Genomic DNA, 25206 nt, shown 5'->3' on the forward strand with positions numbered 1-25206 from the left:
ACCCTAAGGTATCTAAAATGGCTCCATGCGCTTTTCTTTGTGTGATAAAATGAACCACGCATTTTTAACAGCATCTCAAGAATTCTACAAGAATTATTAATACTTTTAAGATAATATGGCTTGTTATTAATATTGCCATTGCTTATGGAAGCTTCAAGAAGTTGTTAAATTCACCTGCAACTTAGAATATTGGCCCTTTGTTACATCAAGACAATTAAGTAGGATCAGTTTACTTCCATCAATCTTTTTAAACAACCTTTCATCTTGTGGTGCCCCCCTCTAACAATGGAACTTTTTGGCCAAAACCTGGTCTTACACAGTAAGCCTTTTACATGTCTCAGTTTCTATTTAAGATACATGTGGCTGCTGTGTAGCTAAATGTCAGATTTAGGTTTCTCCATTGCAAGCAAACAAACAAACAAACAAACAAACAAACAAAATTAAATGTCATTCTCAGTTTTTTTTCATGAAAACACTTCTTTAAAAAAATCTCTGGCACAATTTGCCCTTTAAATTGTTATATTTAGTATCAGTATGTCTCTTTTAGAAGTTAGTTATTATTGTTGCAAGACTTTTATGTGTATACGCCTTGCAAGCAATCTTCCAGTAATTATCTTGTACCTTTCAACTAAAAGTAAAATAATTTCAAAATTTTAATGACTGATCTCTATGAGTTAAATAAATGTTACATCATTATGAAGAAAGCTAAACTGAAATATGAACACCGATACTGATATTTTACTGAAAATTGGAAACTTAAATCCCCATCTGGTACCTGCACAAATAGTTGGGGTTTTTGTATCTGCTACTCCCTAAAGCCTATGGGAGCCACAGGCTGTGTAATACATTTGATCACTCAGGTAGCACCTCAGGTCATGGACCAGAATCCCTTCATTGTAGATACATACAAATACTGAGTAGAAAAACAGCTCTGAGCCTAAACAATAAATAGAAACTATGTGCACAAAGTCTGGAGGGTTGAAATTAAGGGTATGGCTTCTGAGTGAAGCTCTAAAGAATTGTCAAGGAAAGAATCAAAGGAAATAGGCAAGAGAATGAAGAAGAAGTACACTTTTCACCTCCCTATCTAGAACTATCTACAAAACAAGATCAAGTTGGCTTAGCTAACTAAAAGGTACAGAAGTTCAACCAAGGTCTGCCTGCAGAGAGTGACAAATTAGGGACATTGGCTTGATATATTTGAAGTAATAGAGTTTTATATTAGCGATTATATAATAAGAAATTTGCTCTGACATTATAGTCATGTTCAGGCTGAGCTTCCCACCCAGAGCTCCAAAAACACCCTTGCTTCTTCATAATCTCATATCTAAAATGGCAGCAAGTTTGATCCCTAATAGACTGGCTGCTTTCCCTTCCTTTTCAAAGCTATGAAAAATGTCATCACTGAATTTCTCTTATTTTTGTTAAGTTTATGAAAAATTAGGCTTTGTATTTACTTTGTCAAATATTTGTATTCCATTAGTTTTAAATAATGTTCTGTATTCTTTGTTTATTCTTTTAAACAAACATTTTCATTACCAAATGAATAAAAGTACTTTGTTTTTATGGAACGTGTTCCTTAAATTCTTCAGTTCCATGCCCTGATGTTTGAGAACCAAGAATGTGTTTGACATCTCTGAAAATCAGGGGGACTCAGATATGTATTACAAAGTCTGTCTCAAAGTAATTTGTCCAGAATTATTCAAGAAAGCAATAGGAGATTTACAGTACTGTCATGCATGTTTTTTCCCATGAAATTTTCTGTGTATTTTAAATTCAAATTCTGGTCTCTATCTGCAAGGGCTTGCATAAAAAAAATGGTGTGTCTGCATTTCCAGTTACCTACGAATACATGTAAGCAAATTATTTTTCAAAGTAATAATGAAATTTGAAAGGAACAGAGAAATGCCACGACAAAAAAGTTGTGTTTCAAATCTTGCTAATCTGATTTACATAATAAGCATAAGTGAAAAATATAAGTCACAGTTACTCACCTACGATGAGTAAGAAAACTACCACTGACATGTCCTGAGCCATCACATCCTGGCGTTGGACATGACATTCCTTCCGTCTTCACTGACTTCCAAGAGAACTGTGAGCCATTTAGGTACCCATCCTTTTGCCTTTTGGCAGCTAGAGGACACCCTGATGCACTGCGATGAGATGCGTATTTTCCGGTTATATGACCCTGACCATCACAACCAGGAACTGGACATCTGATAGCAAAGAGATGAGATAAACTTTATTGTCTTGCCATCATATACCTGGTAGCGTCTACAACAAAGTCCAAATAAACCCGACATGAAAAGAATAATCCTGCGCTGTAATCTCAAAATTAGTCAGGATACCCTGTAGTAGTTAAAATTATAGGCAGAACTTCAATAATTTGAAAAAGAGAATGTTCTTTGATAAATTCTAAGAAGGCTAGCCAGTAGGTGCAGTCACAGCTGTTGGTATTATGCAATTGCAAAAAAAGGACTGAGCTATATATTTGAATTGCAGGTGTTCATTACTGTAAATATCACCGTGGAATTGAAATGTCGGCAACTGAACTCTGCTCAGCAGAGAAATTGCCCAAAAAACCCCTATAAGCATAAAATCCTACTTAGTATAATCCTTGGTACATTTTATTTATGTGTATGGAACCCAAAGAAGACTTGTCTGAAGTCATGAAAATGTCAGGTGTATAGAGTTAGTTATGAAGTGATCAGAGCACCTCATCAGAAATGCTGAGCACCTTTAACCACTCTCTGAATAGGAGTGATTATATCAAACTATGTGCTACAGCCTAGAGAGATCAGTGAAGGCAGTTCTGTGTTCATTTGATGGTTTTCCTTACTTGGGAATCCCCCATATGTTTGCTCTGTATACTGCTAAAAAACAAATAACCAGGGTTAGAAGGAACAGGTTAGAATCTTCAAGTGAAATGTTAAAAGAAAATTATGGGGTGTTTTTTCAGTATGTTGCTACATAACACATGTCTAAACAAGGCCAGTTACTTCACTCCTTGTCCTACACTAAAATATTGCTGCAACTCTCCACTGAGGGTCCAGTCCTGCATGGTCTAAGCAGTCACTAAATCCACCAAGTTCAATGGCCACTGATATCAGAGCACCTTGCAAGAAGAAACCAAGACCTAGGCAGGCATTTGTTTCTCTTGCAAACTGAATGAACAGTGAGATTCATTGCAGCAGTCTCATATAAACACTCAATTCTCTATTCCCACAACTACTTTATTTAGCACGTAGGGTTTGTCTCTAGTATGCAAACACGTTTAAGGGGCTTTTAGGAGATAAAGATCTAAGTAATTTTTTAATTTCATGTGAAAATGAAGAATTTTAAACTAAGTTATAGAAGGTTGTATCCTTGGCTAATACTGTATCCTTTGCTGAATAAATCAGCACAGATCCCAGATTTGCTCATAATCTATGTGGTCATCTGTTCTTGGATGACTATCACATAATCACATTTTTGCCTTAATAAAAACCTGAAGATATACATGACCTTAGGAAACACAAACACACCCTTTGACAGTATTTGTTCTCACCTAATTGGCTCTTGGTCTTCTTTATCTTCCTTGCTTTGTGCTATCCTGATTCCACTTTTCTTTGCTCGTGGACAGCCTGAAAGACTGTGTGAAAGAAAACATTTTAAAATGCAATTTCTGATTCGTGGGTACACTTTACCAGGAATATACTTTCTGTCTTAGAAACTGGCAGAATAGGCAATCCTGTCCAGTTTTCCAAAAATTAAAGCTCAAGCGAGTTATACGCGGGCAGCTGCAGCAGCCACCACGAGGGGGAATCTGTGCATCTGGGTTTGTGACTCTGGACAGGACTGCTGGCACTGTGCAGACCACACGCACAGGCAGTCCCCGAGGTGCCAGAGAAAGTAGCTGTTAAACACTCTGCCTAACAATCCCTCCAGCTAACTCAGCAGTGACAGTGGCATCCTTAAAATAAATAGAAGCCAGTGTTTCAGGGCTGAGAGACATGATGTCCTCTATGGCTAAGAGGGATGGAAGAATAGAAAAAAACAGGAGTATCTCTTTGTAGAACTAAAGATTTCTCCTGAAAACACATTAGAAACACTATCAAAGTTCTCAAACATCACATAACAATCTTATAGAATGGTTGAATAAAAACATAGCAGAGCTCAGATCTTTCAGTGTTTTCTAGAAAAGGTGTTTGAGTGCTCAGAACTCACGCAGACAAAAATATTTGGTAGAGACAAAGTTATATGTTAGGCTAACCAATCTTACATTTAAGTAGACACTGAGAATGTAGTTCTAACTTCACAAGCTCAACTTTCCTTTGCATACAAAGAATTCCTTATAGAAACCATTCAGTAGATTTGACAATGACTTTAACAGATATTTTAAGATTTTTTTAAGTAGCTGATATCTGAGGATATGAATATGTCTATCAATAAAATCATGCTTTGCCCACTATTTAAATGTTATTTTCATCTTAACTATCAACATTAAAAAAAGAAATCCATCAGTAGAACACCTTCAAATGTGTTGACATGAGAGACAAAGAAGTGTCACCAAAGAAAAATTTCCATGGAGAAACGAACAAAGTAGAAGATTAAATTTTTTGTTTCAGCATGAGAAAAGGTACTTCAGTGTTATGTAGTAGGTCCTGTTTTCAGGAACAAGAGATAGAAACAATGGTAGCAAAATTTTCAGTTATTTTGTCTTGTCAAAACCAGTGAGGACTGAGAAGAAGCAGCAGAGAAAAAGGTGATGCAATCACAAACAGAATTCTGTGTTAGTAAGTGGAAAATAGAGAAAAACAGAGTTTACATGCTACAAAGTCATAAATAAGTCAATTAAAGAAAGGGAGGAATGCTGGCACAAGATATTGAACATAGTGTATTACCTAGAAACTTTTAGTGAGATGGCATGGCTACATCTATAGTGGTAAACAGAAGGGACCTAGAACTGTTGCTTTGATAGAAGACCAGCAAGCTCACTTTTGTTCAGCTAAGCTCTCTATCTCTGTAAAGCAGGACAGCTACACCCATATTGCTTGTAGAGAATGATCTGGACCCACTCTTAGAATTGCCTGGGAGAGTTTCAGTGGCACAGGGTCAATACTGTACCAGGGGTCATGTTAGCAATTTAACAGTGTAGGCATTTGTGCTCTGATGCGTGGACCTGTGCTCTCATCCCATTTCACTTCTAGTTTAGATGTAGCCGACCATTTTGCTGTTTAAAGCAAACTTCTCTTTATTCTAGCTTGCATAGTGGACACCAAAGCACCATAGTTCCCTCTGTACAAACTAAACCTCAGAAAGTCTGTGCCAATTAAGAATAGTTTTCTTCAAAAACAATAGTATTATCTGTAAGAAGACAGAGGCAGGAGGAAGAGAGTCTGAGAGATTTAGAATAAGAGAAAGCTGACTCTGGGGCAAGGGAACAGTTCAGGAACAGGTTCATTCACTGCCCCTCATACAACCTGGACTGCAGAGAGTGAAGGGACAGCAGTTAAAGATACCCCTAGTTTATCTCTGAGACTAGTTGTACCCACTGTGTGAGAACAACCAGGATTTGCATCTGAAAACTAAACAGTTAATAGAAATTCCTCAGAAAGAGGAATACTTTTTTTAGTAGATGTACAGATGGGTATGATGACATTTTCATAACAAAATCTGAACAAAGAATTTCTGCCTTGACTAATGATTTAAAGCTTTCTACGTGTTACATCAATTTAATTATCACATACTTATTGGTATTTTGGTGCATCATCTCTCTGTAATAGATCTTTCTATTCTGGCACTATGATTTATTAGAAAATTTTAAGACCTTTCAAGTCCTCTAAACAGACATTTCCAATAGACAGCTTCTGAGGTTATGATTAATTAATTTTTCCTCTGATAGTGGATTCATTGAGAAAACATATCTCTAGGATCAGCCTTTGCTTTAATTTTTTTTATCCTATAATAACCAAAAGTTATTACAAGGTAAGCATATTACTTCATTTTTATATCAGTTTAATTTCTCATATATGAAGATAAAAAACAACACGGGAAATTCAACACCAGCACATGCTGATACAACTTCTGGCATAGACTGAATGGATGCAGAGTTATGGCAGAGTTAAATCTGTCTTCATGTGTGCTTGCTGTTGAGCAGCCATTTTAAATACAGATGATACCCAGGCATATCAGCAGCCATTTAGGAGAGAAGTCTGTCATTCTTTCCCTTCTGAAACAGAGAGGGTTGTAACTGTTTGTATCAAATGCAAACAAAATGTTAACTCAGATGCAAGCAGAGCTAAATGCTAATTTTCAATGTGGTAATTAGAAAGCTCATCTGAGAACGTGCTGTGGGGTCCTTAATACTCAACAGCTCCAGATTTAGGCTACTGGTTCATGCCCTTTAAAAGAGCATTCATTTTGCCAGCCTCACCACCTCAGAAATGGCCTTGACAGATATCATGACCTGAACAGTGTAAGGCTGGCTCTGTGTAAATGTGACAGGTCTCCTGGGGACATGGATGGTTTTAAGCAAAGAAGACATTACTTCTTCAGTGTCAGTGCTCCTGTGCCCGCAGGCAGCCAAAGACCTGGGGCTGCCAGAGGCCTTTCTGGAAGAGAAATGAAAGAGTTATGTGGTCAATATAGACATGGTGGCATTTCAAAAGGTTGAATGTGTTAAATCCCAATGGACTGGACAAATTCCAGATCCATTAGTTTTGCAGAATTACTTTTTATATCTTTATGTGTACTTAAGTATGCTGCAGAATCAAATGAAAACTTGGTCCATCTGCAAAAATGCAAGACCATAAGAATTTACAGACAGAAGTAGATAACACCACTCAGGTCAGAATCTGGTCCTACAGTGGCCAGGAGACAATGCTCAAGGAAGGGGTTTAAAAAATGTCAACATTCAGTGATTCTCCCCTGCCAATCTTGCTAGCTTTTAGGTTTCTTGTCAGTAACACTTTTCACCTGCATCTTCACTCTCCTATCTGCTTCTGGTTAAATAGATATAAACATATAAATAGCTTCCTGAAACAGCAAAGTTGGGGCAGAACTGTACCAAGCATAATGTTGGTAGAGTGTGAGCTGATAAATCCCCATGTAGTTAAATGTAGTTCTAAATTTGACCTTAAATCCCTTTGAAAGTGTGATTTAATCTCCTATATCATGCAAGTGCTTTTAAAATGCTTATATCTTCCCCTTTATAATCTTATTTGTACTTTCAATGTTTAACACTGCATTACAGAAATTGATACTGGGATCTTTCATTTTTACAGCATGTAAAGGTATGGCACATTCCCAATCTCTGTTATTTATGTTTTGACTTTGAACTGTTTGTTGCTTTTACTGGGAATACATTTAAACTGGGAATTTGTATACTGACTAGCTATAGTCAATTGTAAAACTACAGGGACTTGGTGAAGCAAGCAAATATCCAGACTCAACAGTAATAGTCTGCATGGGAGTAAAGAGCCTTTACTAACAAAAGAGAGGTGGAATACACTATTATTTTTTGATTAAACAGAAGATAGATATTTACAAAATATGGCACAGCTCTTCTCTACTGATTTATAGTTCTCAAATAGCCACAGGGGAATAGCTGATTACACACCATTTGTACCATTACCTCTACAGTGGTATCACCATAATTGATCAATACCCTAATTAGTAAATGGGAAGCTTTCTTTGGCCCTCAGTAAGGATCACAGTTTTAGTTAGGCAGTTAAGGTAACAGCTTTCATCCATAAATTTCTCTTTCCATTCTTCTGTCTTGACAATGTGTTGCAATTTAAGGACAAGCCAAGCTTTATTCTGAAATGTACTAACAAGGCTGGTGTGTATTAGATGAAAGAGATACTTTTCCCCTATGATTAAAGTTGGTAAGGCTTCAGCTGGGACAGGAGATAAAGAACAGGGTCCAATTTTGCATTTCAAGGAATATGGAGGGAGTCTAGAAGAGACTGACAGGAACAATCAAGAAATACAATTTGTGGGAAAAAGATGCAGGACTAGGATTTGAGTCCAGACTGTGAAGAGAAGAGTTAAGTCATTCAGAATGTAAAGCAACAGAAACTTATGAATGTTGAATTGCCTCCTTGGGCTAACAGAGATGGTAGAAAAACTGAATTTATTTTGTATGAAGATTTTGCTAGATACTAGCAAAAATCTTCCTACCTATTTGAGTAGTGAGCCATGCTGAAGCTGAGAAATGCTATCCATTGGTGATAAATAGAATGAGTTATACCAACGCCTCAGCAGCATGCTCAACATGCAGCACTCAATCCTACCTCAGTATTTAGAGAGGGAAGTGAGGTAGGATTGAGGTCCCTTCTAGCCCTTCAGTTATTTGATTTAAATAACAAAACCTTCTCTTTACATACCTTCGATGTGAAGCATAATTTCCAGTAATATGCCCAGAGCCATCACACCCAGGGGTGGGACACCTACAATAATAATGGAAGAGATACAGTTACTGGCAGGAAAGATAAAACTGCCCATTATAAAATATCCATTGGCTCAATCTTTGTTTCCTCAGGTGCCAGCCCTGGGAATCTCTAAACATTGCTAAACCTGAGCTTAATTCCACACCAGGGACAAACATACTTTTTCATTCACAAAATGTTTTGTTTGTTACTCCTCAGCTGCCCACTTAAATGCTTTCTGGATATCTCAAGTACTGGCAGATCAGTGGAGATTTCCAGCAGCAGCCCACCATCCCTACAGCACCAGGAATGAGTAGGGTTGACAGCAAATGGAATACCCCCATGGTGTATGCTTAGGTAATGGTTAACACTGCAGCAAGTCATTTTGTTTTCCACTGGAGCTATTGCTCTAAACTCCTCGCACAGTGTCATGGGGTCACACCATGGAGAGACCCCTTCACTCCCCATGAAGTGAAGGAAATACCTAAGAAAAAGGAAATATATAGACAAATGCTGGCCTCTTGCAGAGAAATGGTAACCCTCCCAAACACCAAACAGACAGAGAAGTCACTGATGGTACAGCCTTCAGTGGAATTTCTTAAAGTAGAACGACATTAGAGTCATCAAAGAAAACGGATATTTTTTCCTACATTGCAAAGATGATTGCAATCATCACAGAAAAAGCTACATTATAATGCTAAGTAAAATCATTAGCTGGTATTTGAACTGCTACACTAAATCAAAGAAAAGACAAAGGAAGAATTAATTTATATTCATTTTACTGAACAGACAAATGCTGCAAGAATTCCAAAAAGTCACTTTTCTTGAGCCTGAGTTTTGAATTTTAGCCATGTTTTTTAAAGCTTCATTTGAAGAAATCATTCAAATTCAAAAAAGCTTCCACACAAATTCAGATGTTGCGTTCTGAAACATCAGATTTCCATGACATTGAATTTTTCCACTATTTGAATCCAGAGTTCATGCAGACTTTGGCTTTCACCCTTTAGTTACATGTATGCTTTTGTATGCTTTCCTCAAAGGAGGTCTGTACTGGTAAACTTTCATTTCATAAAGGTTTCTGCAGAGACTTGAACATTTCTTAAAATCGGGAATTAAGCAATCCAGAATTCAGTGCAGTGGGGTTGTCACATTCCATTAAGCCGAATTTTAGCTCTTTTTAAGTTAGTAAACATCATGTACTTCGAGGAGCTTAGCAGGGCCAAACTGCAAACATGATTAATGCTACCTTAAAAGACATAAATTAAATTGGAATGTATTAAATGGAGTTCTCATATGATCTTCATCTGGATCAGTTCAGTTATTCTATAGAAAACACTAAAATATGGTAGCAATTCCAGGATGTGAACTGGTAAAACTCCTGGGGTTCACTACATCACTGAAGTTTCCCTTCTATATATCAGTCTGTGCACTTTGGAAAAGTTTAAACAGCATCCTTAATGGCAATTCTCCTTCTCTCTTGTTTTCTGTCTTTGCACACGACCAAATATATTACCATGATCTTGAATAGAAGGTCTGTTACTGTGGCACTTAATATCTTAAAGACCAACATACATGTTGACATCACACATCAATCTATCTGTTTATAGAAAGATAAGCCCAATAATTTCTGCATAGATTCTTCTGATACAAATTAGGTAAAAATATGACCCTTGATAAAGGAGTCATAGCTGAGTCCATATGGCTTTTACACTTTATTCATTGCTGTGGTTGCACATGGCTAGCATAAACTTTGGCTATTCCTTTAACTTAAAAAATAAGTGGTCAGGGCATCTTATATGGAGGGTCTTATAGTTTAAATATTCAATCTCTAAATATGTAGATGTTCTCATTATTTTTTTTTTCATTTTTAGGCAAGTGTATTGATATCTACGGAGAGACAATCTCTTGCTTCATTTGTTTTTTTGATGCTAGGTAGCTTCAGTGGTCTGCCTATTTCCTAGTTCCATCAAGACTAGCTGCATCTCTGAAGAGCCTGACTAAAGCTTCTAAGATGTTGAATCAAAAGATATAGGAATAAAAATTAATTAAAGGAATCGACTAAACTTTGGCTTTAAATGTCCATGGCATTTAAATGAATAAAGGAGAATCAGGTTCCTCTGCAGTCTGTATGGAGTACTACAAGGAGTCCTTTTTTATGAACCCATAATTTGAAGCCATCATTTTCCTCTCCAGACTTTTCAACCCTTTTGAGAATAAGTTATTAGCAAAACTGAACAATATTTTTTCTCATCTTTTCCAAGATTTCTGTTACAGGCAGCATAATTAATAGTGTTTTAACAAACGGGATTTATAAGATGCACAGTATATCCCGTCAACAAGTCTTAAAATAAGACCATTACACTTCAAGCATTTGGACAGTCTTACACAATTTAAAAACGAGCTTATTTATATGTCATTTAAAAGTTAAGCAACTGAAGTCAAGAAGAAATCATCCAGGTGTAAGTTGAACTGGGTATCTTCACAAAGGGCTCTGCACAGTTCACATCAGTTTAAAATCATACTTTTGATTAAACTAGAAGAGATCTTTATGTAGGCAAGGATTTCAGAAAGACCTTTCAGATTTTGATTTTGACGCTATAATATTTGTTTTCAAATCTCATAAGCTTATCTTTACCTAAATGTAACAGATGAAATGACAGTTTAATGCAGTTGGTAAGAACATTTTAAAACCCTGTTACATTTATATTTCTTGCTGTTTCCATTCTATGGGAAGTGCTTCTAACACTGTGAAACATAGGATGCAGATATGCAGCAGTCTGTTTCAACTATGAGTTATTACAATATTTATTTGCTATCCTAAGCAGAATAGATAAGGAGACAATCACAAGCCCTTGTGCTATTGGAATTGGGAGTCTGTACTTTCAGAATGTCTGACTATACGTAGGACTTGTACATACCTTGCTACTTTACTATCAACTACTACCTATACATATTTGTCTTAATCATATCTACCTGCAACAATGCCAGAAATATGTATGTATGCGTGCTTGTAAGAGGCAGGTGATGTGAAACCCTTTGAAAATGAGCATCAGAGTATGTGGAAAAAGAGATATACAGTTTTCATCACTTAGTCAAAGTGGATGCAATTTGGCAGGATCAGAAACTTAATTTGTAGACTCTACATAAAAGCTTATTGCAGCAAAGGAAATATTTAGTACTGTAACAAGGGAGGTGACAAAAGAAACTGACCCTGTGAAGAGTGAAGTTCAAGACATAAAACACTAGCACTTGAAAACAAGTTCAGGGCATCCACTAAATGAAAGACATTGTCAGTGAAGGGGAATGCAGCTAGCACTGCCTTGATGTCCCATTCATTTCGCAGATCATCCCAGAGAAGTATTTCTGGGGACATAAGCAGAAAGCAGGGCAGACAGCAGAACAGCATCAGCTGTGGCAGCCGGATTCAATATCGAGCTTAGGTTCAACAGCCAGAATGAAAAAAAGGTGAAATTCAAACTGAGAAAAATACACTTAAGCCCTGCTACTGATCCTTCTGCATGGAAAGGACTGAAGGTGTGCAGCAATTAAAACAGACTTCTAGCAGCTTGAAGAACTCAGGGAGGTTCTTGAGACTAGGGAGGAAATTAATGCAATGCCCAAATGGGCTCTGGGAGGGTTTTTCCAGTGGTTAAAAGCCTTGTTGAAACTTCAGCTCACAAAACCCCCCAGCTCTCATCAGTGTAGTGCACTACAAATATGACCCATATTTAAACCTATACTCCTAGGCTTTTATCTAGGTATACAGGAGTGAGATAAACTTACATGTAGATTACATATTTAGATTTATAGCTCAACTAGCATAAGAGCAAATAGGATTTTACACAAAGGTGGTAAGACAGAACTGCGGTAGTTTTGTCATTATTGTGCACTACTTTGGTTGACTTACTTTTGAAATTATTTTAAAACATAAATTACCTCTAAAACATACCAGTAAAACAAAGATATAGAAAGTGCTTCAACATTTTATTTTTGTGCTGAGGATATCTGCTCCCACAGAAAAGAACAAAACCATTAATTTCTCTCACACTGGCCAATTTTAATGAGTTCTTTCAAAATACCTCTCATGACCTGTCATAAGTAAGATGGTGTATCAGCACTAAAGACTGATGTTAACTTTACTGTTTAGTTTACAACACTTAGTACCTACTACATTGTGCTTCCAGTCTTTCCTTGAGAAGTAGGTTAACACACATATCAATAATATAGTCTACCGCAGAGAATATCAATTACTAATTAAATATTTAAAACAGATGTAGCTAGCAACCCAATAGAAAAATCATATTGAATTGAAAAGAGGAATAAAACAGGACATTGTGGAAAAATTCAGAATGGTTCTTCAGAATATTCCACATGCAAAAGAACTGGGATTTAACAGCAAATTATCTTTCCCATAGTCTTATTTTGACCATACTGTCCATCTCTGAAGTAGAGGTGTGATTTTCTGTTGAAGGATCAGAAAGGCTAGAGAAATATAATTGTTTCCTGTGGGACTTCTTCATAGCAGAACATAGAATTTTTTATTGTCTGGTGATTTCCATCTATTTGAGATTCTGTTTTATTTGACTGAATCACCAGGAATGGAATTCATAGGTTGGGAGGCTGGAAGACTGACACAATAATACTTGCATTTCTGTCTTTCATCTGAAGATCTGAGTGTATTTTACAAACATTAAGAGATAAAATCTCACAAAACTCCTTTTAAAAGGAAAGAATTTGGCAGAGGAAAATTTGGGCATAAAGAGGCTAAATGACTTTACACAGAAGAAGGAAACAGCCTAGAAGTACAGATTCCTATTCACTGCTCTGTTTGCAGCTATAAAGCCATATGTATTCTGTCACTATGCGTAAATTCATAAACCAAATATTGTGGGGTTTTTGGTTTTTTTTCCTAGTGAGGTAGTTCTGAAACAAAAGGTTACAAAAGAAAACTGTAAAGATATTGTGTTTGCAGTTCCCTGAATTGAATATGTGAGAAAGGAGGAAAAAAGGGGAGAGGGCAAGAATGGGAAGGAATGAGAAGAAGCTTTGTCAAATTAAAACCTGGAATTTTTTGTAAGGTATAGTAAGTTTATTGTTTGTCTATCTCTCTATGAATTTGAGGGCTTGTCAAAAACAACGGGCTTGAAGTTCTTCACAAACAAGTCCTCTTTTTAATTAGTTAATAGGCCAAAAGAGAGAACAAGTGTTCCTCCATTCTTTCCCACGCCAACCACTGCAAACCTGCAGGGAGCACTCCAGGGCGAGAAACAAGATCACGAACAGAGCTGTGTGGTCCTCAGTAGAGCTTTTTGGCCACAGGTGTGTCACTAAGAGGCACTGTTGTGGTTATGAAAACACCTATTTAGCAGGAACTGGACAGAAATCAGCAACTCATTTTGTCTTTTGTTTCTGAGTAGTCAGAGCAATGCCTCCCAGCCATCACTTTTTAGCCAGTTCTTTGAAACCAATCTGAATGTGTAAATCTCTAAAATCTTATTTTCAGTCCCAGGTATTTTGGTAGATTTTCAAACTCTAATTAAGTATGTGAAGTGGGAACGCTGCTGATTCTTTTCCTCTTGAAAACACAGAAAAGCCATTTTCTGTTCTAATTCCAGTAGGAAAACAGATGATTTTCCACTTTGATTCTGTTGTCTTTTATTGTCTATTTTTTACCATAGCATTTGATTTCTGAATTCCTGTGATGATACTTTCTTTTGATGCCTAGACGAAAACCTCCCACCTACACAACCTATCCACAAATTTGCAATGAAAGACTGTTTCATTAAGATGAATTTATTTTCCCCTAATTTCCTTCAGTGAAGCTCCACATCAACATACTTCACTCTTCATTTTACTCCTTCCATTTTCTTTCCTACTGCCTTTTTCACCCTATTTTGCTGCAGTGAAGGAAGACCCTCCATTTGTTTTTGCTCCATGATTTGCTTTCCATCCATATTCCTCTTTAGTGTTTCTCTTCCACACTCTACTCCTTCCTTTTCCAAATCCCTTTTCTTCCTCATTGTCTCCTCTTGCCACTTCAAAATTTTCTCTCTCTCCCTTTTGCTTCTTTTTTTTCTCTGTCCCATTTGGCTGATGTCTTCAATCTCTGTTCCTCCCTTATCCCTTCTTCCTTTCATGATCTCTAATAACCTTGAAGTTGACAGTTCTTTCTTCTTTCCTCCTCTTTTTTGTTTTTTTTCCATTATCTTTTCTTTCATCACTCTTGTTGTCCTCCTGCTCTTTTCTCCCAGCCGATTTTATCATTCCCACAGTCTGCATTGCTTGTGGTCCTCTCACATTGCTGAGATGATTGGATTACACATTGTGCCCTTGTAACAGGGGAGAAAGTGCTGTGTGTTGTGAAATCTCAACACAGAATTTATTGGCTGCGAAGACTCAATGAATCATTTTAAATATCTTGCACTCTTTATTTTCATTAAGGTCGTTGTAAGCTTTACCACTGGCTTCAAAAGGAGCAGAACCAGGCTAATAAGAACTGGGCACTTCTGAAAATTGCATTCAGAGCTCATCTGAGCTCATTTGAATTGGTTCAAGAGGCAACATAAACTCTGTGGGACAGGCAGGCAGATAATGAATATTTCAGTGGATCTTATGTCTATGGTTTCATGTTCAAGGCTAAACGTACATTCTAATCCTCACAAATACACCTACAAAAGCATGAGAAGTCAGACCCTTATAAATATCAAAGTTTCATAAAGATGCTTTGTAAGCCAAAAATAAAAAAAGAAGTTAAATTTAGATCCATATGTTAATTATTTCCCTGTATTCATTCTGCCTAGAAGGAATATTTAATCACATAAATTTTGTTTTAGCAAAAGTGCTAAATGTTACTTTTTCATATGTAAATACTGCTAACATTTCTTACTTAGCAGAATGCTACTGACAAGACAGGCTTCACTGAAGGTGAAAGGAAAATTTAAAACCCAAACTCACAGCAGATATAAAGGAAGAGGATTTCAGGAAATAACAAAAGCCAGCAAAAACAAAAAAACATGGTGGAAGAGTAAATTAGTGAATTTCGAAAAATCTTTTCCTGTCTTAGTTGCTTTTTGGCATTGGATACAACGCAGTACCAGTAGGAATGAACAGGAGATCAGGGGATCCAGACAAGGATCCCTCCTAGTGGGGCATTACTGAGCCCCTTCAGAAGACACCGGGAGAAGGGCAGATTGGAGATTGGAAAGAAGTGTAGAATGGAAAGACTTGTTGCCACTTTCACTATACAGTCTTTCTACCGTGAGGGAATGATGCCAGGCCTGTGGAGCTAGTCCAGGCATGAGACTAAAATAATTTTGGCTCAGAGGCTTCATGAAGTAACTTCAGTCTCTTCTATCTCTGCAGAGAGATTGCTCTGTCCCTCTCTCTCCTTGCCTCTAGAAATCTCCAGCAATAGAATGGTTCTGAACTGGGAATGGCTGATTGCATACTCTTCTCCTCAGGTAAAAATTAATTCCCTGATTTTCTGCATGTACAATTTTTCTGTCCTTAGCTGCTGCTATTATCTGTATTGCATTCCTGCATTTTTTGAACTGTGTGTGGGTGAGAAAGAACATGATATGTTTTTTAATAACATTGAAATCCATTTTCCTATAAGCAGTCTAAAATGCATCATGCTAGCATTTAAATATTGCTGTGCGCTCGAATGCACAGATACCTATGATGAGTTTAAATTAATTATACTGCTTGAGAAAAAACATCCCTGTGCCTTCCATTACCACCTCTGCATGCTGCCTGTTCTGCTAGCAGTCAGGACTTCCCAGCAGCAAGTGCCATGACGTGCTGCCCGCTGTTCTCACACCTAGCACCAGCACATACCGCCTAACATGCCAGTTGCCAAAGGCAGGGCATGTGCCTAATGTGAAATAGCTTCTCTGCACAACCCAGGGGGTGCTCCATGCTCAGAAGCTGCCAGGGGGAAGCTGTGAATCAGTTCTCTCCCTGGGCACCTTGCCCACACTTCCTCTCCTGCCAACATTGCCTGCCTTGGAGGCAGCACTGGCCAGCTGCAGACCCCCTCCCTGCAGCAGAGAGCACTTCCTGGCACTAGGGATGAATCAGTTCCAACATATGCAAATTCAAATATTCATTTCCAAACAGCTCAGCCTTTGGAAAAAAAAGCTTAGTTTCTATGTGAAGGAGTAATATAAAATGATTGAGGCACAGAGAAAAATGCAGAAGAAGATAGCCTTAAGAGAACATGCCCTAAACTAGGAACAAAGCCATGCAAATTCTGTCTCCTAATAGCATTGCTGTAAGCCCGTGCTGAAAAAAAAAAACAAAAAAAACAAACAAAAAAACCACATGGGCTTCTTTCAGTTAATTTGTGTAGACACATTTGTTTCTGAAGAAGAATGTCCTATTCCTGCTTGGTCTATTAATATGGGAACCACTAAGCCTCTTGAGAATATCTGCTACTCAGTCACTGCACAGCAAGATTGGTCCAGGTTTGCAGAACAAACAGTGACATGACTTCTCCAGATCCCTGTATGTGAGAATGGGTCCAAGAGAAGCACTTGAAGACAGTAACACAGGTATAGCACCTTAAAAGGTGTCTTCAAAAGCTTGTACAACTTTTCTGTTTATCATGTAAATGGAAGTTTTAGCTAAAAATTGAATTAAAATTAGGCTGAATACTAAGTACTTTGAAAATGCACACTTTGAACTAGGTGACTTTTCCCCTGATATGTACACTATGGCCAGTAGTCCGCTGGCTACCTTGAACACCATAAAACTATCAATAGCATAATTCTTGAATTGTCATCTCTCTGCTGCTGCTTCTCCCACGCTCTGCTCTTTCGTACTTTGTATATCTTTTCCTAGGTGAAGCAATTACCAAAGGGTCTGGTGGGCACAGCTGTATGACCTTGAATCTATCACTTCCTGAAAGTTTCCTAGAGGTTTGGAATGACTTTAACATCTACGAGTCTGTAATATTAAAAAAGGTCAAGAAATGCTGAGAAAAACTATCAGATTAGGATTGCTAAAAGCAGAGGAACAAAAGCATAACAACTTCCATGTAGTCTGTGGCCTTAACCAGAGTTAAGTTAAGGCCATTAAACATCATTAAAGTTGTTGGTAAGAGATCAGCATAAGCCAGCATGAGCCGTTCCTTAGCTATTAGTTTATCTGCTTCTTGTTTGAACAGAACTGTTCAACTTGTGCATGCACAAACACTTAAGAGAGGGACTTTAGAGGATCACAGGAAAGGAGACAATTGGATCAAATGCATGGGGGAAAGAAAAGGTAGAGTGGGAAGGATGGAATGAAGAACATGAAGAAAATCCAATTTATATGTCCTTCTTCAAAATAGTGTATCTAATATTGGAATGAAAGACCAAGTGTACAAAATATTTCTAGGCCTATATAATTAAGAAAGAAGCAGAAGTCCTGCCTCTAATGAGAGTTCCCTTAGCCTAGCTATATGGCAAAGCCATAAATGAATAGGACTGTAAACTGTTGTGACTTATCTGGCAAATATATCATGGGCAGCATGAGGGCTAAGAGATTTGCAAAAAAACCAAAAACCCCCAAGCCCATTAAAATAATCCAAGTGACAGAAAATGTAATGGGCCAGAATTTTCTTCACTATTAACAACTTGTTTCTTACTCTCTTGTTCCAAAAGAGCAATTAAAAAGATGATTTTCAGTGCACGTTTAGAAAGGTAAGATAAGGAAAACGTAATCATTTGGTGTAAAATGTGTTTAGGTGATTAATTGCATCTTAAGGCTCAGAGATATCTTTTGCTCCACATGCAGTCACTGCACTGTGTTCATTAGTAACCTTGAGAAATGCTGTTGTGGCACGAAGTTCCTTATACTGGATGGACTTTTACATCTCATCTGCATCTTCTTTTATCGGAAAACACGTGCCATCCAATAACAGGGAGAGGTTAACATTTGGATAAAGGAAGCAAACTCTCAAGGGTTTCGCTTTCCCAGACAGATAAAGCAGATACTACTTTCTATTTTGGGGTGAAGAATCTACAGCAAAAGAGTAAAATACTCCCATTTTCATTTCAGGAAAACAAGCAGCTTTTTCCCTCAAGGCCCAAAGTCTAAGTGAGGAAACGTGAAAATACTGAGTGTGAATTATATCAGACTGTCGGAAGCAGTCTAGTCTAGTAAGAAGGCTAATGAACAGTGCAGCTAAGGGAAATCACATTTTGTTACCAATTTTCTGTGGGACTTTATACTAATTTCTGAAACCTTCTCAAGACTTGCTCTAATTTTTCATGCGATTCACTTAAGACTCATGCTCCACCTACACTGACTTTTTAGTATAACCTCACTGTTGAGCCTTGATTTACTTCATGTATGCAATGTTAAGCATGACTTAATTCATAGTGAAGGGAAAAACCTTTAGTGAGAGCGTACGTATAAACCTATTTGCAAGGAGGGCAGGTTGGGCATTACCACAGCTATGCCCACCCCTACAAGTACTCCATCCTACTGCCTCGAGGTAGAGTTCGGTAGTAGACACTAGGCAGATAAATCAGATATAATGAAGTCACGCCTAGGAGGGTGCAATATTTTTTGTACTCTTCCCAGCACCAACACTAAGCTGCAAGTTTGTATTGCTGCAAGATGTTGCTGGATGTTTATGGGCCTGAAGCCCTCAATAGCCGAGGCTGAGAAAGCTAGCTTGCTCATTCTTATGAAGAAAAGTGTAAGGAACTCTCACTGATGTCTACAAATACCTAACAGGATGGTGTGGTGAAGGCACAATAAAAGTTTTCTCAGAGCTGAGCAGCTGAAGGAGAGGCAGTAAGGGGATAAAGGTCAGCATGGAAAAGCCAATTTTTTATAAATGAAAAAAAAATTACTGTCAGTCTGGTCAAAAGCTGGAATAGTTGTGGGAACTCTAATCTTCATAAGACTAACAATTTGACTGGACAAGGTCCTGAGCAACCTGTTCCAACTGGACTTGTTTTGAGCAGGAGGTTAGACTAGATAACATTTACATATCCCTGACTATATAATTTTATAATTCTGTAATATATCTTAAAAGCAGTATCAGAGAGCATACTGTTTGGCCTCCTAGTGGCAGTACAGATGCAGCCCTTCCTTACAGACTGTTCTAGAAAGATCACGCACTACCATTCTACTTGATTTCAGTTCCTTCTGGATAGTTCAAGTTCAACCATCATCCAATTTATCTGTATAGTTGTACATATTCAAAATATTTGTGTATTTCTCTGTATTTTTATATATTCTTTTCAGCAATTGAAAATGATGATTTTGAAGTCTAGCTTGCAGAGTTAATGAATGCTCAGAAATTCTCAGTGAGGTAGACGAAGTTGATCACACCAAACATCCTGATCAGTGAGAGGGACTGCACCTGAGATAATACTTCCAGTTTCTACTCAGGGCACGCACCTGTCTCTACTTAGGAGTTTTCTGTCTACCCTGAAAGGATGTTGCAGCTGTCTGGGTAGTAGTAAAAGAAACAACAGAGCTTTTAGTACAGTATTCAATAACCTGAAATTGGTGTCATTTCACCCTAACCTGTCAGACTGGATGAGGCAGTTTGCACATTACGTGAACAAAGGAGGCATCCCTTCAGTGAGGACAGGAAGCACTGATAAGACTATTAAAACTGTTCCAAGACAAACTATTCTTTTTTCTGTTGGAATCTGCAGCTGTATTGAACAGCACTTTAAGTAATAATTCCAGCTTCATAAGAATGTTCAAAGGTATCATTACGTAGAGCACTTGAGAATGAATTGTGCTTTTTATTGCCATGGGATGTGCTGTGGTGTCTTTTCTTACTTTGGCCCTCCTTACTTTCTCTTTAAAGTCAACAAAGGGAGAAAGCCCACAGTTTTGTATGATTTCCCCTTCTGCAACTCCCATATGATAAGGCAGTGCAAGTTTGGTTTATACTGTAAACATCTCACAAAAGAGTTACTTTGAGTTCAGAGTCTAATTGCTGCAGGAATAGTTTCTTAAACAGCTGTGCAGAGTGCCAGGGAGGTTGGATACAACCAGGGATAAACAGCTGTGCAGCACAATGGCTCAAGCTCTACTGTACCTTAGGGCTCCTAGCTCCCATGCACTGCAGAATCAGAAAAGCAGCTTGGAGTGAGAGGCTAACTTTGCCTTACGTGATTTTTACAAGAAGAAGGTTTCTGTCTGATTTTTTAAAGCAATACACTTCTTTTCCAAAACCACTTCCTGTTTTAGTGTGCTTCTAGTCAAATAACCCTGAGCATCTATTTACTGCTCCTTACTCTGATGTCTAATTGACTTGGTTAGTGTTGATACAGAACTTGTCTAAACTTTGATTAATATTTTTCTTTTTCTAGGCTGGTGAAGAAGAACCATAACTTTCTATTTTCGGAGTGAATGTTTACATCTTCAATTCAAACACTGGCAAAATATTTTTTAAAAAAATCACTATTCTTACAAACATTCCTTCAAATTAAAAGTCCCCGACAAGGATTTGGAAGAATATTACATGGGGCAGGAATATTGCTGCAACACGAATTCTCTGTTTTGATTACTCTGATTAGCTCAGAGTTTGGGATGCTCAGCTATACATGGTATGGAAGAAGAGCATCTTATTAACCTTCTGTCATGAAGTAGGGATAGGCATAATTCTACTCAGCACTCCTTCAGCCGTAGGAAAACCACTAATTTCAAGAGGAATATAGAATCAAAAGAAGTTCAACTGAACGCTGTGGTATGAATTACCCAGCAAACTGCATCTTACAAAAATGTCTCCCATAGGTTGCCACTTCCCAGTACTTATTGTTGTCAACTGTATCTCTTGCACAGAATGTAATCCATTGGCAGTGTCTTTAGAAACTGCCAAGTTCCCCTTTTTATGGTGAGGGAAATTTTAAGAAAAAGTACCCTTTGGATAAATATGCATTACATTTACTTTACCTTTGAATGGGAAGTATCTACATCACCATGAACAGACAAAAAAACCTCCTTTTCTTAGTCTTAAAGACAAGGCCACAACCTTGAAACAATGGTATTTAAACTTTAAGATGGAAAAAAATTATTTTTGAGATTGTGCTTGATTATATAAGAATTTATATGAAGATATAAAACATACCTGGTCTGTGGTACGTTAACATTCACAAAAATACAGAAATTGGTGATATGTGGTCCTGACGTGTTTACTTATTACCATTTGTGAATCAGCAGCATTTATAGCATTTACTCTGGGTTTGGTAGAGTTAATGTCAAAATTTGTAAAAACGGAATTAAAGTCAGGTAAACTATTATTAAACATAGTATCCTGGATACAAATTTTGCATATAAACTGGTAGAAAATTACCTCTCATATGCATTCAAAATTAATAATTTTTAATTTACAGATGTTTATTGGATCAAATAGAATTCGAACAGAAGTTAAAGTACTTCCTTACCAATACTTGACTAATTAAACTTCTAAAACAAATTATGATAGGACTCTGTCTACAACAGTATCAACCTGAAACTGTTTTTTTCAAGTGTAAGAAGTGAAAACTCTGCATGGAATTTGGCCTCTCACTCCATTAAAAACATGCTGCTCAGGAAAACCTTTTCACAGTTACAGAATGTAATCTTGGATCCAAAGTCTGCTAAAGACAGTGGGAGGTTTTCCATTGATGTGGTTGCCCAGAGCAGTTGTGAATGCCCCATCCCTGGAAGTGTTCAAGGCCAGGTTGGATGGGGCTTTGAGCAATCTGATCTAGTGGAAGGTGTCCCTGCCCACAGCAGGAGTTTGGAACTAGATGATCTTTAAGGTCCCTTCCAACCCAAACCTTTCTGCGATTCTACGATTCTATGACTTAAAAGGACTTTGGATCCAGCTTCAGTAAAGAATTTGAACCAATGAAAGACTTTTGCTGTGAATGTGAGTGTTGAGGATTAAACCTTATGTGGTTTAAAAAAGAAAAGAAAAAATTCCTTAATTTCATTCTTTCAGATTCTTCACACTTAAGTCACAAAAATTTTATTGGTGTTATTCAAGAAGCCCCTTCTTCATTATACCTATACTTATGAAAAATACTTACGCTTTCCTGACAGATGTTTCTCGATTAGTGCATCAAACAAATCACCACCTACAATGGTTCCTGGAGAAGCCTTGAGGAGAAACCCATAATCTATCATTTTGAAAAATTATTCAGTTATTTTCAGATAAATTGTTATGATTTCTCTGGTTTGTTTTTTTTCTGTAATTTGTTTACAACTCTGTTCATGGGGAACAAAACCAGTGAATTATCTCTGCAGTGTCCAACATAACAAACATTTACAGCTTTTAAATTAAAACTTATTTATAAAATTCCCAGCAGTTACTGAATTCACTCCCCTTTAAAGAAGAACTCTGGTATTTAAAAGAAAAATATACAAATATTTGTGAGAAATAACGAACATATTTTTATACCTATTGTCTGACATAATGTCTGATTCATGGCAGAAATAGAGATTCAGGTCATAAAGTCAAAAGCAAATTTTTTTTACCTATTAAACTCTGAATTCAGCATTCAGTAGACTGCATTTAATGCAGGATCATTTAATTTCTTTTAGCTATCATCAGTTTATACAAGAAAACAAAAAATCCCTAAGCTTACAGTTTTACAGGCAAAATGAGTAAGTTGTAATTTTGTAGGCCTTCTTCAGAATACTTTTTGTGTGCATTATGTGTTCAAGAAAAGTGCCAGACTGACTGACCTGGAAAATATAGTTCTCTACCTGTAAAAAAGAAAAGAAAGTCTATGACTTGTTTTTCTTATAAACTGCATGTGTATGTTTTGATTCCTTTCCTACTCAATATAGAAGAAAAGTGCTTCAGCATCTAATCTTCTTTGAATAAATTATATTTATAGTTCTTTTAGCTGATCATAGGCTTTCATAATGATGTCCCCATTAATTTGCAGTCTGAAAATTTGGAAACTACCTCCCATTCATGTCAGCGTACTGTTAACTCCGAAGCCTGAAGATGGCATTTTAAATATCACTCTGCTTGACTACTTTTCAGCTCATCATTTGAATGAAACTATGTAAATAGTATAACTCTGGAAACTGCGCCTTAAATATGTTATTCAGATTTAATTTTTATGAAAGGTCTGGGGTTTTTTCCTTTTTTACCACAGTCCAAAAATAATACCTGACAATAGTAATGTGCTTATACCTCAGTCCTCCTCACATACTGCTGAAGCTGACTGCAGTATAAGCACAGTCAAGCATACAAAAATAATTAATGATGGCCAGTGTTTAAGTACTCCTCAAAATCTAAGGTTGTTTCAGACAGTGTACACCAAATGAGCCCATGCTGAAAAAGCAGTGTCGTTATCTGTGGAAGAAGAGAAATCAGCAGACTTTGAAGCAGTGGAAATTTTGTGTGTTAGGGTAGAAGAGTAGTTCTTACATGCAGATGAGCAAATGTAAATTCCACTTACTGGGAATACAAAAATATTGTAAAAGAAGATTATGATGAGGTGTTTATGAGGGACATGGGATATTTTAGAGATATAGAACATTGATAGAGATACTACGGTACTGCAAAAAATTGTGCCACATAAATTCCCAATTGCACTGAGATAAAAGTAAAGGGATGAACTTAACTGCATGGCAAAATCAGATGTTACTGTGCAGATACAGACACCACGTAATTGAGTTAGCAACTGGCCATTTTAAGAAAACAAACAATGCAAGGAATTTTATAACTTCAAAATATTTAAAGAAGGCAATCAAACATGAATGCTAACCCAAGAGAGCAGCTGAGGGCATCTGCCCAGATCATCACTGTAGTATCTTAGCGTAACTCCACCGAAGGCAATGGAGCTATGCTAATTTACACCAACTGAGGATCCGGACAATCACATTTAGGACTTCAAGTGACAAAATTACTTTTATTTTGGCATACATATTAAAGGGTTTTGGCAAGTCTGACCAAACACAGAAAGTGCAAAACACTGTATTTTTAATTCCCCTTTTAGCAACTGTATAGTTTATGCAACTTCCCATGGGGATTGCCTCAGCACTTGGGATATACCACAGCATCATGTTGCAGATCTTTGCGGATCTGGATGGAATGAGCAATTGGTTATGATCTGTTGATTTGAAGCAAAAATGATCAACATCACAATGGGAGTTTGCACAATAACCAAACTGTGCCAAAGAAAAGACCCTTGAATTGATTACAAGCAAATGCCAGGCTGAATGAGATCAATTATGTAGGACACGGTCGATGACAGAGAAGTGTGACCAAACCCAAGGAAGACAGAGGCAACTGTACAAATGGAAAAACTCCAAGACAAGAAGGCCTTGGAGAGATTCATTGGGCATATTAACATAGCTAAGCAAATTAATTGATAATTAAACACAACTCTCAGAATAGTTGCTTAGAAACTGCACAGAATGGCACTGGAATGACTGACAAGAGAAAAGTATTGAAAATTAAAATAAACTGTGAAATAAACATTCACTCTGAAATACTTGGTGATTAGAGAAGAGCTAGGAACTAGGGATTGTATCTTCAAAACTGCCTAAGTTGTTATTGCAGACGCTGAATTTCACTTTCAAAGTTAAGCACGTAGAAGTTGCAGGGATGTGGATACCCAGCACTTACATTCCTCCTAAAAACAAAGTTTAGACTTAAGTCATACAGGCTGCTCTGTAAAAATTACTCTAATTCAGTGAATGTTCATCTGAATTGAGACTATTTTGGGTAATAACTGAGTAGCAAATGGTTTTAAATACTGATTAAAATCCAAACAGTAAAAAAGTAGAGCTATTATTATCTTTTGTTTTAAATAATTAAGTCCATAAAGAAGGA

The 25206-nt window shown here is 37.2% G+C and overlaps 1 protein-coding gene across 13 annotated transcripts in view; it reads right to left on the reverse strand.

Annotated features, from left to right (window-relative positions):
* The window catches only part of MYT1L (myelin transcription factor 1 like), a 299132-nt gene that overhangs the window by 22351 nt on the left and 251575 nt on the right, over nt 1-25206 (reverse strand). For all 13 annotated transcript variants that reach the window (XM_039385536.1, XM_039385537.1, XM_027726054.2 and 10 more), the window contains 3 exons: nt 8370-8432; nt 3548-3631; nt 1995-2216 (listed from right to left, as the gene is read on the reverse strand). In XM_039385536.1, the coding sequence (XP_039241470.1) occupies nt 1995-2216; nt 3548-3631; nt 8370-8432 (369 nt within the window). The remainder of the gene's footprint in view (nt 1-1994; nt 2217-3547; nt 3632-8369; nt 8433-25206) is intronic.

Source organism: Pipra filicauda, unplaced genomic scaffold (genome assembly GCF_003945595.2).
Source record: "Pipra filicauda isolate LSUMZ 115617 unplaced genomic scaffold, ASM394559v2 scaffold41_size5083284_pilon, whole genome shotgun sequence".
Lineage (NCBI taxonomy): Eukaryota > Metazoa > Chordata > Aves > Passeriformes > Pipridae > Pipra > Pipra filicauda.